Below are 15,175 nucleotides of genomic sequence, written 5' to 3'. Positions count from 1 at the left end.
GTAGGTTACACAGTGAGCTGCACAGGAAGCAAAGCACTGAAAAGTAGAAGTGAAGCAGAGAATTGTGTTGTTGTGGTTAAATTCTCTTTCAGTCACTAGAAACATGATTGCTTTTGTGCAGAGCTTTTCCCCCCCTTTATATTACATTGTCAACAACTCCTTCCACCCCCACAAGAATCATTTTATAAACCGTGTGGGGAACACAGCAAATGTCAGATAAGGCCAAAATGTAACTTTTTGCACTGCATGGAAAACGCTGTTTGGGAAAAATAACATTGCACTTTATTGAACATGGTACTGACAGCATCATACTGTGGGGATGTGTTCCTGCAGCAGGGAAAGAAAGCTGGTCAGGTGTAGGGAAAATAGATGGGGAAAAGAAAACGGTTGGAGGCTGCAAAAGACTTGAGACAACTTAAAAACACACAGCCAGATTCAAAATGTCATAGTTTAGGTCAGACTGCAGCATTTTACAGTCTGCGTACCACATCTGGCCCTTTGAAGATGGCATTTTATTTATCAGTAGGAACCAGGCCCTAGCAGACTAGCATTGTAAACATGTCTAGTACCAAGGAAGATCAAGAGATGCAAAACTGGTTGGAATAGAGTCAGACTTTTCTGAGGATGCACTGCTTAAATTTTGAAGTAGCAAACAAAACAACCATTGATATATGAAAGTTTTCTGCTTTTAAGTCGTTTTTAATATCTCTACATTTATCTCGATCTCTGTGGATTTACATACGTGTTTGTATTTATGTCTATGTATCAAGGCTTGCATTCCTTGTGGGGTAAATAGATCAATCTGGATATGCTTGTCATTTTACTACATCTTCAATTCAAAATCATCATGTTTAACATACTACCATTGCAATTTGTTTGGATTTTTAGTAATTTATTTTTGTTTACTTATTTTTCTGTAGCTAAGATCCCTTTAGAATTGTGTTTTATAATATTGTTTTTTTTTTGTTTAGTTTTGTTTTTCCAGATTTCATTTCCAAAAAGGTTTTAAAAACAATATAATATTTTCTTTCCATTTCACAATTATACAGCCGATCACTTAAAATCCGATTAAAATACAGCTTTGGTTGTAACTTGACAAAATGTGAAAAATTCAAAGAGAGGTTGCAAGGCGTTCATTTCATAAAAGAAACAGGAGTTTTTAAATGTTTTGAGCAGACGACTAATGGCCAACAAGATTAATGGAGCCCACACATGTTGCACAGCTCCATTTTCACACCTGTTAGGGTGTAGGCTGCTGGGAGCCTGCTTTTAAGCACATCCTAATGTTACCTAAGGAGAGAAGAAGGCAGGTGTATTTCTTGTGGGATTTTTATACCAGTCATGTTGACCGAGCGCTGTTTAAATCAATACCCATTTCCATCTCCGTTCTGTTAGTCAGACAGAAATAATCCCTTATGTACACTTCTCTGCTGGTGCTGCACACTTTCTTCAAAAAGCTGATGGATGCACTTGTGAGTCTAGAATACAATGTGTTTGTTCTTCATTGCGGATTGTAAAATCAACCTGTTTAATCCCAAATTTTTTTCTGCAAAGTAAGTGCATGCATTTCAATCCTTGGACATGACACATAATATTTATGAACATTACATTTTATGCTGGTTATGTTAGTGAAAATGTAGGTTTTATACTCGGCAAAAATTATTACCGGTGGGAAACTGCAGGATCTAAATTACACAAATCTGCTCTATTTATACAGATTTTAAAAATTTGATAAAACATAACATGCATAACTTCTTATAACAAAGAATGGTTACAAGAATGTTCAGAAATATTTTAGAAACATAAAAATTCAATACCACATCCTGCAGATGTCATTGTCTCAATGTGCCAAGTGACCTTTGACCTCATTTGATCATTTCACCAATTCAACAAAATCAAGTAAAAATTTTAGTATGAACAAATCTGCATCTAAGAGGACATTGCCCTTGTTCCACCAGACCAAGCACAAGACCATTGCTTTGTCCTGAACTAGTTTCATCTTGTGGTCAGAGGCCACAGTGCATAGGCCACACTTTGTGGAAAGGGTTGGTTTCAACTGTGGGAATGACAGTGATGTAGGAGACATCATTTTGAGGTTCCTTCAGGCCTAGAAAATCTAAAACATCTTATAGTTTAAGCTGTGTGGGAACAGTAAGACATATAGAATAAATAGCAAAGCTTTGGCCACATAGCATAATAGTGTCTGTGTATTATGCTAGTGGCAACAATTGTTGCCGCACATATTCAGTCTTCTTGTGATTAAAAGATGAATGAATGGATACAATTTTCTTTATATGTCAGTAGAAGACTGACATAAATTTGAAAGAACATATGTACAAAATATGTTTATATGTTTAATATTATTTATATTTTTTTATTAAAGTATTTTACTGACTTTCTCTTGTACACGATTGTGACACACATTTACCTCCATCGTTACAGGCAGGAAGTAAAGAGGTGCAGTATTGTGACCTTTCACACTAGATATATAAAATTGATATTGCTTAGAGTAGACACTCTATTATTTGATTTAAAAACTTAAATTAGCTACTAAATGTCAAAACAATTCTTTGACAGCTTCCAGTAGTTAGAAAAAAAATGACTAAATGGTTTAATATTTAATTCTGTGTTGTGTGAGAGTAATTGAAATATTGGGTTTTATTTAAACCGTGCATGTTTCTTTTTAAACATGTCTTATTTTTGCAGAAGGCAGTTATGTTTAGTCTTGATACACCAATAGTCTTTCTCCTATGCACCTCTACTCTCTTCCTCCTCTGATCCCTGGATCAGCTGTATATCCTGTGCTTGTTGCATCAGATGATCCTTTTTTTGTTCATGTAGCCAAGCTGGATTTAGGTACACAGTCGGCTTTTACTGGCCCTTGTGGAGTTGCTAAACGAAAAGCTAGAGAACCCTAGACTCCTCATTTAATGCTGCACCTTTTTCAACGTGAAATTCACAATTTTAGCCAAAAATGGAGACTTACAGGATGTCAAAAAGTCTAAAATATAATTTTACACTGCCTCTAGAAGTGTTGTGTTGACTTTTAGTTTGCCTTGCATAAGTGTTTATACCCTTGAACTTTTTGTTAGTTACTTTACAGAAACAAACCTAATTTTTAACAGGTATTTTATGCGTTAGACCAACGCAAAGTTGTGCTTATTTGTAAAGTTGAAGGACAATGACTCGTGGTTTCAGTTTTGAAAGTGTGGTTTGTTTGTATATTCCACCCCCCTTTTTTTTCTATGGTCTTGCCACAGATTTTCAATTTGGACTTAGGTTTGAACTTTGACAGACCCAAAACCCAAACATTTTTGACTTATCTAACTTGTAGCTTTGATATAGTTGAACTTGGAAAGCAAAGTCACTGCTAGAAATGAAAATGGCAGATTGGTTAGCTGGAAGTCCATGACCTTTTTATTTGTGCACTAAATATTGTGATGCATCTATCCCCTATTTGTGGGATTCCATAATCGACTCCAGCGACTGAAAATGCTGTCGATAGCTGTCACTCAGTAGCTTCGCTCGCATCAGTATATGGGTTCAATTACGCCACTTTTCGTGAGGTGAAAACTTCAAAGTAGGAAATGGAGTATCCTGAATGGACTGAAAAAGCTAAATTCCACAGAATTGTAACAAATTGCACTATGCAAAACATATGCAATCAGTTTTATGTCAGTGTATTGATTTTTTTTTTTTAAACCCATGTGTCATACTTTTTCCACTTGACAAGGGTGTGCAGCTTTGTAGAAAAATGTAGGGATGTCAATACTTTGGCAAAGCACTATAAGTTTCTCATTTAATTCCATGTTTGGTATATAAGAAATCAAAATATCTGGAGATAACATTATCTTGATTGCTGCACATCAGCAAAAACTCAGCAGTTTTTTTTCCCCCTTTTTATACCAGCTTAACTTTTTGAATTTCATAACCCGTTGGACAGGGGTTATTTTCTGGTACTGTAATTCCAACACTGCATGGTTTCTCTATCTGAACTTTCAATCTTCGGGATCGTGGGTCAATTTGGAGATGAAGCTGGTGCTCATTACTCTGTCTCTCTGCAGGTGGAGGAGGTGGTAGATGTTGGGACATTTGCTGCAGAAGACATACACATACCCAGTATCTACGTCCACAGGATTGTTCAGGGAGATAGCTATGAGAAAAGAATTGAGGTACAAAATTAAGACCCGTCTGAGTTTACATAAATGGAAAGATCATTTAACAGAGGAATGTTGGTGCAATGTCTATTATGGGCATTCTTTCACAGTAAGAGCATTATCGCAGGGTTTCATTGTGTAAAACCCACAGATTCCATGTTTTATCCCTGTCATTGCGTTTGCTCAGAAATAGACTCCCAAGGTGCCATCTTGCTGTTTCTCATCTATTTCTGTATACTTCTAGAAACGCACTGTGAGAAAAGGCCAAGAAGAAAAGCCCAAACCAAAGAAAGATTCAGATATTGTTCGGGAAAGGATCATTCGCAGGGCAGCACTGGAGTTTGAAGATGGCATGTATGGTATCCTTTGACATCCTTTTGGTATTAGGTTGTTTGCTTTTGTAATAGTAGACTGAAGCAGACAAGTATCAGCCCATAGCTACTGAAAAAAAGGAAACCTTTTCATAAAGACTGAATGATAGAAGTCCTGGTAGCAGTTGATTGGAAGTAATTGAAATTAGGCAGAAGTAGTTTATTTAAAATTGTATATTTTTTTGCTCCTTCTAAAATATGCAAAATGTTTAGTCTGTGTTTAATTATATTTAGTGATAATGAATCCTGATGTGACATATTTAGTACCTTAGAAATGTATGTCTTGTATATATAGTCACATTAATGGAAATATGTTAGAAATGCTTATTTATTTTAGTAACTCAGTTGACTAAAAGAATTATTAAAATGAACTACACATAAACTATTTTCAAGCCTTTCTTTAAGTTAACTAGAATGATTTTTCATTTACATCTAATGAAAACACAAGATTTAATATTAGAATATTACGTCAGACCAGTACAAAAACAATTTTTAAAATAGACATTTGGGTTTAATGAAAGTATACTTAATACCTGTTTTAAAGGATATTTTCAAAAGATACTTTTAATTTGATAAATGAGAATTATCAGAATGCATATTCTTTATTAAATATATCTATATCGTCACACTGGTAGTGACATGTCAAGGTTTCTCAAACTATTTTGGTATAACAATAGACATGCAGCCTGGGTTTTTGGTAGTGATGCCAGAAAGTGTTTTTATCATCCCAAACCAGTAATGATGCTACCTATGGAGATTTTTTTTTAAAACTTTACTCAGACCTGAACTGGAAGGGTGTGGCTAGGTAAAAAAAAATCCAACTGGATTTGGTGTAAAACTAAGGCTGGAAGAGAACCCACCCCACAGCATCACAGATCTTCTGCTGTTCCTAGCAGTGGGCATAAGGTACTTTCCCACATTTTCATAGACCCTGGAATAACAGTGCATGGCTTTATCAGCTCTGTGAAACACCAACTAATCCCGATCAAATCGTGTCGCTTCCATCAAAAAATAAAAGTTGTTGCGTATTTAGTATTTTAGCAAGATTGTGACGGGATATATGAAGTCAAATTGGCAGTAAAACTGTTTTTTATAGCCTTATAAGCCTCCAGACCTAAATCCTATTTAAAAATCTGAGGTGTGCTGCAGACAAGAGAGAATTGGAGAGGAACCAGGACTAGAACCTTGAATCTAGAGATGGGGAAAAGGTAACAATCATAGATCTTGCGCTCTCTGTATGCTGCAATTATGTAAAATTTTATATTAGAAGACTAAGTGCTGCCTTGTTTGCAAAGACAGACCATATTGGCTTTGACAGCAGGGGTACCAATAATTGTCCCTTGTGGTGCAATGAGTGACTGACCCAACCCTCCGATCCTGTTCATTAACATCCCCAACCCATGATTAGAGCAGAAGAAGCCTTTTGAAAAAGAAGTTAAACATCTTCAGGAAACGGAAGCAATTTTTATTATCTCTCTACTGAAAAAATGACAACAATGTTTCTACATGTTCATGCCGTTACAAAAAGAGGTATTTTGAATATCATTGCCAGGAACTCCAACAAACACAAATAAAACTATAATAAATACTTGTATTTCTGCACGAGGTAGTGTATGGATTTGATTTCATTATTTTCTAAGTTCTGGTAAGTATAGAAAAGATTTCTGACAAATATTTGTATTTCAACACTTTGCTCTCTTGCCCATCATTTAAAAATCTTTCCTTCCTTTCTTTCTGGGATGCGTCCTTCCTTTGTTCCTTCATTTTTACTTTTCCTTGACCTTTGTTGCCTTATTTTCTTTTCTTCTGTCTTTTATTTCTTTCAAGTCATGCTTCTTTTCTTGCACCCCTCTAGTCTTTGTCCTACCCTCTGTCCATCTCTTCCTTGCCACCTTTGATCATTCTTATTTCCAGCTGCTTGTTTTTGAACATTACATATTTAAACTGCCTGCTGCAGAAATATTTACCAAAAATAAACTTTTAAATTGGATATTTTAAGTGAATTCAAGTGAATTTTAAGTGAAACTGAAAACTGACAAGTGGAGTACGGAAAAATATTTTTACTTAAATGTCTAGGAGCCCAGTTTGCCGTGTATGATTCTTTCTGTAAATATGTTATATTTGACTTAACTTAAAGAAAAACAGCCAACCTTGGTATTGGTATCCCCATGCTGGCCAGCAACTTCATCAAACCAGACATCACTGTACACCTCCAAAGTGAAAACGGACTCTTGGGACTGGTAAGAGTTTTTCTCGCAACATTGAAAGACATCAAGTTGAAAGAATGGTCAATTTTGCAGAGGTGAGGGCTTTAAAGTAAAACTATGCTTAGAGTGTACGGGAAGACGAATAGTCAGATGTTAAACTTGCTAGCTTGGGCCCTAATTTGAGATGTGCAAGATTCATTATATAATGGGTTGTGGCAGTTTGACACTTTTTCCTTCCATTTTCTGTTACAGTCATTATTTGCTGCCTGAGTCTTTTAACAAAGGCTGCTGGAGCTGCTGTGGAATTACTTTTCAATTGGTTGTGTTTGCAGAAGTATGTGGGTGCCTACTGCCTATGCAATTTTTTCCCTAAAACTTCCTTTAATTAAAAGCCCTGGTTTTTCAAGAGGTATCCTCACCTTTCTTCTCTACACCTTTCTTTTTTTTTTGGTGAAAGAATTGCTCCCTTTGTTGGACACAGGGGGAAAAAAAAAATCAATATCTTATCTAATTTAGAGATGCGATTGTATCTGTCTCTGTCTTGATAGATCATGGCTGGGCAGGATGAGTGACGTGTCTGAGTGGATGTGTGCTTGTGCTCCTGTGTGCACACTCATGTTTCATTTCTTTTTGGATAGGGGCCCTACCCCACTGAGAATGAAGTGGATGCAGACCTTATTAATGCTGGTAAGGCTGATTGATCAATGTCTTAAAAGACAAATGTATATTTGAGAAAAAAATTCCAGTAGACATTGCAACATTTTGGATAGATCAAGAAGTGTTTGGAGTTTACATACAATCATATACATACCTCTGCATTGCTTAATAATTCTATCACTCAATAGTTGGCTTTTCTTTCTCTCCCCTATATGCCTGTTTTAAGACCTTGCAAAATAATTCACACACATTTTACATTTTAGAACCTAAACAGGAATAGTATAAACTAAGTATTATGTATAATTGTCATATTATATCCTTTATAATATAGGATTTTATGTGTTTGACCAACAGAAAGTAGAATATTATTGTGATTGTTGTCTGGAAGCAAAATTATACACCTTTTTTTTTTTTTACAAATTGTAATCTAAAAAGGTTGCTATGCATATATTTCAGCTCCTTTTATTCTGAAACCCCAAAACATAACAATCGTACTTCCTTCTGAAGTTGTCTTATAAGTGGTTTTCCAGTAGGACCCAAATCACACAGCTACACTCACAATGGAATACTTTATATCAAAGCATATATATATTTATGTTGGTCAGATCTAAATACAATTCAGAATTTTTGCATCTGCTCTCCATCCATTTTGATAGAGCGTGAGCTCTTCACGTCAGCGGTTTCCACAATAAGACGGTTGTTCAAAGCATTGATTCTAGGTTCTGAAACATTTGCAAGCCAGCCTTTTCAAAATATTAGTTGTGCAGATTTTGAGAGCTCATTTGCTTTCCCCTTCACAATTATGCCACATAAGGTTCGCATAAGGCCACTGTCACAATCGCAAACATGATTTTTGCAAGGTGCTGTATGTATTAGCATAATTTCTTTTTTAATCTTGATTCAAGAATTAAACTACTCTATTTTCATTTAATTTTATTGCTTTTGCAAATGCCGTGTGCTTTTAAGTCTATTGCTGTAATGTATTAACCCTTGCACTTTGTGTCCCTATTCTGCAGGGAAGGAGACTGTCACTGTACTCCCGGGGGCTGCCTATTTTTCCAGTGATGAGTCATTTGCCATGATCCGAGGGTAAGACCATGACAAACAAGCTTTGAAAACTTTATTTGCAAAGCGAAAGTTAGTTATGGGTGACATTTAAATGGGATTGCACTATACAAGTCCTTAAAAAAATAGGTTTCATAATATGGTGACTCAACCCCATGGCGTCATGGTATTGTGGAAAATGGGAAGAAAATGCCACATTTCCTCCAAATCAGATACTTATTTTTCTTTCAAACCACCTCCTTAAAGCTATAAACATGATTTACCACAGGAGACCACGATGGGAAGCACTGGATAATAACAAATGGCTGCTGTCACCAGCCCAACTAGACAGCAGCCTTGTCAATATATCCTAAGTCTCTTGTTTTTATTGATTTGCCTGCTGACTGATATTGCCCACCCGTGCTCCCTGCAGCATTAGTTTTGTTTGGCCACCCAGAGGAAATTCAATAGTGGTCATAAACAATAATGTCCAGTCACACTGTCTGAGACTAAAAGCAACCAAGCTGAATTTGTACTTGTTTTGGTCTCCTGCTGTGAAGACGCAATGGAGAGTTTAAGAGATTCTGTGAGATGGATTGCTAACTGCTAAAGCATGCACAATTAAACAAGCTAAGCTGCTGGCCTTTATCATTTAACTGTAGCTGCTTGAAATAGAAAATATACTGTGTAGCTGCTTAAAATTTTGTTCTACAAACTACTCTTTCTTAACTAGATCCAATGTTGAGACTTTATCTGTTATGTTATTTCTCAGTTATTAGGCTTTTTTAAACAGTTATCTTTTATTTCTTTCTATCTTGGCAGAGGAATACAAAATTAAAAATTTAATGACCAGATAAATCAGTTTATGACCAGTATTTCAGCTTGATGGAAAAGAAAAAGTTGATCGACAGGTTAGAAATTCAAGAATCATATGTTTTTCCACAGGTTTATACCAACTGCACTAATAGCAAAAATTGGATCCATAAGGTTTTTAAAAATATTTTCTCCAAATTAATTTAGTCTTTGATATGAAGTTCATAGTACAAATAAATACTAATAGTAACAAGCCTAGAAATATGTTTAAAGCTTCTTTATATTGATGTCATGCTCATCAAAGATAAATTCTAATTTTTGAGATTTGGTATCGGCAGATCCAAACTTTACTTAAATCTCAGATAAGGAAGTGGATATGTCCACTTCTAATAACTGTCATACCAACAAAAACAAGAAGTTCTGAACTTCACCATGTGGAAATTGGTTCCTCCTGCCTGTTGGATCAGGTATTTATTCTCTGTGGGCATCAGGAGAATGTAGATTCAGTATGGCATTTTTTTTATGTTTTTCAATGTATTAAAAGGTTTTCTGTCAAGAAAACAAATATGAGATGTTAATATTTTTAAGATTCTAACTAGTCTTTCTCCTATGAATGGACCTAAGTTCATAAGTTTAACTGATTCCAAAACTGACAGCTGTCATCTGTTGTGTCATCTCTCAAGGGGTCATATCAACCTGACAATGCTGGGAGCCATGCAGGTGTCAAAATATGGAGATCTTGCCAACTGGATGATTCCTGTGAGGTTTAATTTCAATCTATTACCATTTCTAATCATGTTTTTCTACTGCATTTTTATGAATTTAATGCAGTTTTTCTACTGCATTAAAGAAAAGAAAAAATGCTCCAAATGCTGCTTGCAGAACTTGTGGTGACAACTTGTGACATGATTGTAAGGAAGTTTCTGCCCAGAAGTAGCGCCAACGTTTGTTCATGCACCCCTGAACATATTTAATTTGTCAAGGGATGCATCCGAGTTTGTCAGTCAAGTCCAAAAGTAATGGGCACGGAAATGGAGACAAACACACAATTTCTGGCTTTCAGTGCACAAAACTGTTGTGTATGCATTGTGGATGTCCAGTTTAAAAATATCTAAAAAATTCAGACAGCAATTCAGGAAACTATTGCTATTTTCCAAGCATTTGAGGCATATGTGTGTGTGTATGGAACAGTGGTGAAAGGAAGCAGCTAAAAGTCTCACAATTCATAAGTTTTTTGTTTTGATTCTTGGCGTTTTAGATGCTGTAGTGAAGGTGTTTAAATCAAGATTTATGTATTTATCCAGGTGAAAATACCATTACATCTATAACACTGACAGATATTTTAAGTCATCCCAGATTTATTACTCAACACTCTTTGATTTAATGATTATATTTCAGCTAGTGAAAACATGAAACATGCAATAAGAAACAAAATCATTAATTAATCCTTCTGGCTTCAAAGGGCCAACACCTTTATGATTTAATTACGTAATTTGAAATTATAGTATGCATAGAAATGAGGATCATCCAATGTTTTGATGTTCAAATATTGCTATTGTTTTTTCACATACAGTTAAAAGTAAGCTAAATAAATGAGCTTAAAGCGTAAATGGTAAAAATATAATACAGCATAAATACAGAATATGAAAGCAAAATTAAAGGTAATCTGGATACTAATTTGTTGCTGCACTCAATACAACTTGTGTGATTTTGTGTTTTTGGGTGGCATGTCTTCAAATGTGAAGTTAATTACTCCTTAAATATTCAAGGTTTTTCCACAATTATAATTGCAACAAACTCCAGACATTCTTTTCTTGAAGTCAAGCCTCATTTTTCCATTACCAAAGTGTCTCACAGTATAAATATGCAGAAAAGCCTGTGTGAAAATTCTGAAACATTGTATTTGATCTTTATTTTTGGGTGAAATTGGTCAATGTTTGATTTTTGAAAAGGTTGGAAGCTAATGATGAAGCTTTTTAGATAAATCAATTTGTTTTTAAGAAATATAATGATCCAGAGATTGTCGACCAAATTAAGACCTTTATTGGTGCTGACAGCAGCCTTCTAACTATGATGACATCTGCGAGAGAAGGGCTCAAAGAGCAAAATCAAAAACACTCAGCGAAGTTGATGAATCACAAAAGATATTTTTCAAAGCCAGGTCTCTTCCCACGCCACAAACCTGCCTATTTTGACATTGCAAGATAGTGGTAAATATGGGACATCTAAGGCTGCAAACAAGTTTTTTTCATCCAGATAAAAAGTTTAATCTAGACATTTTCCATGACTTTCAGCATTACTGACATGAAAAGGAAATCCCACTGGGCATGTTTTCCAGACTGCACAGTGGAGGAAGCTCCATTATCTGAGAACATTTTCCTTCACTTGAACATTTGTTATTCTGACTATGCAAGGGGATAAATAGCTGGGCATTAGAAGAAGAACGCTTGACTGTTGAGACTTTCAATTGTTTAGCATAAACTGTAAAATATTGAAGCAATTCTTGCACATATCTTACCCTAAACTGTGCTTCAATCTTCATTAGCTCCTTGTCTTAAAGGATGAATGAAGAAATTTACATTTCCTGCCGACTATCAAAATGAAGTATTCACCATCTAAAGATGGGTTCATAGCGTGAAATTAGAAATGTTTTTACGTAGGCGTTTGGGTTGCTGCACTCTCAGCATGATTGTAGATTTTTAATGTTTTTAATATGAAAAATGCAGATGAAAAATTTCCAGCTCAGGATTTTGAAATGCTTTTACATCTTCACTTGTGTGAAACATCTGAGAGAAACGCAAATGGATGAAAACAAGAGTAAAACATAAAAAAAACCATTTTGAACTTTATCATATAGTTGCTAATGTATAATCTATCATTTTTCCTCATTGTAACTGCAAAAATGTAGACCAAAAACTCCTCTTACAAGTAAAAAAGTAACTACATAATCAAGATAGTTAAAAAAATATGCTATTTAACTGATATCAGGAGTTTAACAATGTATTTGAGAATGCATACTTCTAATGAGTTGTAGAAATTACCACATATAATCTAATTGGATGATAAAACATCAGATGTGTCAACATTGTGAACAGTTAATTTCACCAAGTGTCACATGCTGTTGCCATGTTGATTGATGGAGTTAGTTTCAAGAACTTGTAGTTTTTATAACAATAGTATTGCAGTTTTCTTGTGTTGTATTTGACAATTTGTGTTAAGTCTTTTTAACCTTTCTAATCTGTGTTTGTTCTGTTTAGACAAATTTTTCCACTGTCCAGTGACAGATAAAATAGTCATGACTAATTCTGGAACATTTACAGAAATGTTTATTAATTTGCATTGTTCCTTCAAATTAAATCCTATATTTCAAAATTCAAGTACATTCACTAGGTTCCTATTACTTTGATTTCCATGTTTTAAGTCTCTATCATTTCTAACAACACATCTGCTGATATTTACAATTATAATTATTGGTCTTTTAAGTTAAAATCCTCTTAAATTGTAAAATCACACAATATTCATTCAAATGTAGGTTCAGCTTTTGTGTTTTTTTTTTTTTCTTACTTGGAACACAGTTTCCTTTGTCTTACCGTCAGTTCTGTCTCCCTGATTCTTGTCATTAGTTGTCTGGGTAACAAAGCATTGTAGCAGACTGTCGCTATGTCATTAAATAGAGAGCCATTTGTATCAGACAGTGGAGACCGTCAAGAGAATTGGAGGGGGAGAATAAAAAAAGCCAGTTGGTAAGTGGGAACTCTTGCATTGTGGAGGGGGTCATTTTCTGTGGTAATTCCACCATAAACCGAATCCTACCACTTCCACAATAAATTCAAGTGTTGCCATTGCAATTCGAAAAATGCAGCAAGCCCCTAAAGTGTTGTAAGATTAAGCTTCAGTCAAAATATGCTTCCCATAGTGCAGTTCTTTAGTTTTATTGTCACAGTGGTATAATTTAATACCATTGTCTTTTAGTTCAACAGCTTTGTTTTTATGTTTTCTGGTTTTTATTATGGTCTGGCTTTTTTGTTTTGTTATGGTTTATATCAATTTGATAGAATTTATTACACTTTGGAAATCACATGTTAACATCACATCAAACAAATTCTCTTATAAATTAGCTCTCAGTATTTAAGCCCTTGAACTTTTGCACTTTTTTATGTTACAAACTACCAGTAAGTGTTTTAGTGGATGTTATTATAAGGTAGACCAACACAAAACACTGTGTGATTATGATGTGATGCACAATCGCCAGCAAATAGCTGAAATCTGCAAGTACTTGAGACTCCAACTGGAAACACTCATAAATGGCCATTTTAAAAGCTCAAACAGCAAAAATACCTTGATGTGCATCAGTACGAGCAGTTGAAGCCATCTGAGCACTACTGCAGAACCTACTATTTACAGTCTTCCTTATCGCCTCGCTAGTGTATACAGCCAGTAAGCTACAAGGAATATGCAGTGGAAAGTGGACTGTTTAGAAAATGGCAGCCAATAGCGTGTCAGCATTCCACCTATGTATTCCTGCTGGCCAGCTGCATTTTCTTTAAAGACAAATATTCCTGCAGCCTGATCTCACCATCCCCAACTCTCACCTCATGAAGATGGCATCAAAACACAAACATGTTCCATTGGTATAAAAGCTCTTGCAAAGCACCAGATAGTTTTAGATTCATCTGAGTTTATACTACTGACATAGTCTCCAGTAGTCTGTACATACAACTCCCACATTGCTCAATATACTTTATTACTCACAGAGGGAAATTTATGAAGTATCTTTCTGATTTTATAAAGCAGTAGTTGGACATTTTTATTTAATGTAATTGTATTAAAGAACATGTTGAATTCCATTTTATTTCTAAATTATTTAAAAATCAAAAGAAGAAAATCTCTAGCTTCAGTGTCTGTTGCATTGAATGAAGTCACTTGTGCTGTTCAACTTTGCAAAGTTGAAAAGAAAAATATATTCTAAGAAATGTGTTCAATTATTATAAATTATACAAAGGCCAAATTAAACTTTAAACTGGAATGCATATATAGGATACTGCAGGTTCCTCTGGTACGATCAGTGGCTTAAGCCTCGAGCTAAATGAAAGAATGTCTTTAAATATTCTAACCTAATTTCTTTTTGACTCCATTTAATCATAAATAACTTATCTATAAAAACAAATTATGCCGCTGTAAGAGTTCAGCTGAGACAATGAGTGAAAGTGTGGTCATCAGAATTGTAAGTTTGCAGCTAATGTCTAGTTTTCTCTTATTAAAACAAAAGGGGTCTCGCAGTGAATGTAGTTTTAAACATGTTTTTGCTCATGAAATGTGTGTAGAAACATGCTTTTGCAGCAGCCAAATGGACACAATCAGAGCGTTGAGGAAATGAAAAACCTCTGGGGCCTCAGTCTGACCAGCAAGGTCAATAACATCAATGCTTTGTTAATTAAATGACTAAATTACCGAGCTGTTGGTGGTGGCTCAGTCAGAGGGTATTTCTGAGAATATTGTTAGAAAAATCTGAGTGGCTTAGCACATACTCCACTGGTCAGAAATCAGGTGACCCAGCCCTTACAAAAAAACCCCATGTGAAAGTTAAATGTGCCACATGAAAACCATACATGTGGTTCACATAACTTTTCACATGTGAATCACATTTAGAAGATACTCGATCTTAATTGACGATCCAGCTACCTTACCAATGAAGCTAATTTCAGCTTCATGACCTCACAATCTTGTAACCCATACCGGGTGGCCATAGCTTAAACTCTGAATGAAGGGAGACCAGTAAATAGAAAGCTTTGCTTTTTCAAACAGTTTCTTCACCACAACAGACTGATTCAAAGTCCACATCACTGCAGATGAGGTCCCAGTCCTTTCTTTAAAGATGCCAACACAGACCCACACCATTTGCAAAAAGCAAAGGTGGGACCATAAC

The 15,175-nt window shown here is 35.2% G+C and overlaps 1 protein-coding gene across 2 annotated transcripts in view; it reads left to right on the top strand.

Moving 5' to 3' along the window:
- Positions 1–15,175, top strand: part of oxct1a (3-oxoacid CoA transferase 1a) — a 43,161-nt gene that overhangs the window by 14,449 nt on the left and 13,537 nt on the right. For both annotated transcript variants that reach the window (XM_055039557.1, XM_055039558.1), the window contains exons 8-13: positions 4,065–4,172; positions 4,402–4,516; positions 6,674–6,768; positions 7,374–7,422; positions 8,409–8,481; positions 9,933–10,008. In XM_055039557.1, the coding sequence (XP_054895532.1) occupies positions 4,065–4,172; positions 4,402–4,516; positions 6,674–6,768; positions 7,374–7,422; positions 8,409–8,481; positions 9,933–10,008 (516 nt within the window). The remainder of the gene's footprint in view (positions 1–4,064; positions 4,173–4,401; positions 4,517–6,673; positions 6,769–7,373; positions 7,423–8,408; positions 8,482–9,932; positions 10,009–15,175) is intronic.

Source organism: Poeciliopsis prolifica, unplaced genomic scaffold (assembly GCF_027474105.1).
Source record: "Poeciliopsis prolifica strain line A6 unplaced genomic scaffold, Auburn_PproV2 SCAFFOLD014, whole genome shotgun sequence".
Taxonomy (NCBI): Eukaryota; Metazoa; Chordata; class Actinopteri; order Cyprinodontiformes; family Poeciliidae; genus Poeciliopsis; species Poeciliopsis prolifica.
Note: the sequence above shows the minus strand (reverse complement) of the source record. Positions and strands in the feature narration are given on the sequence as shown.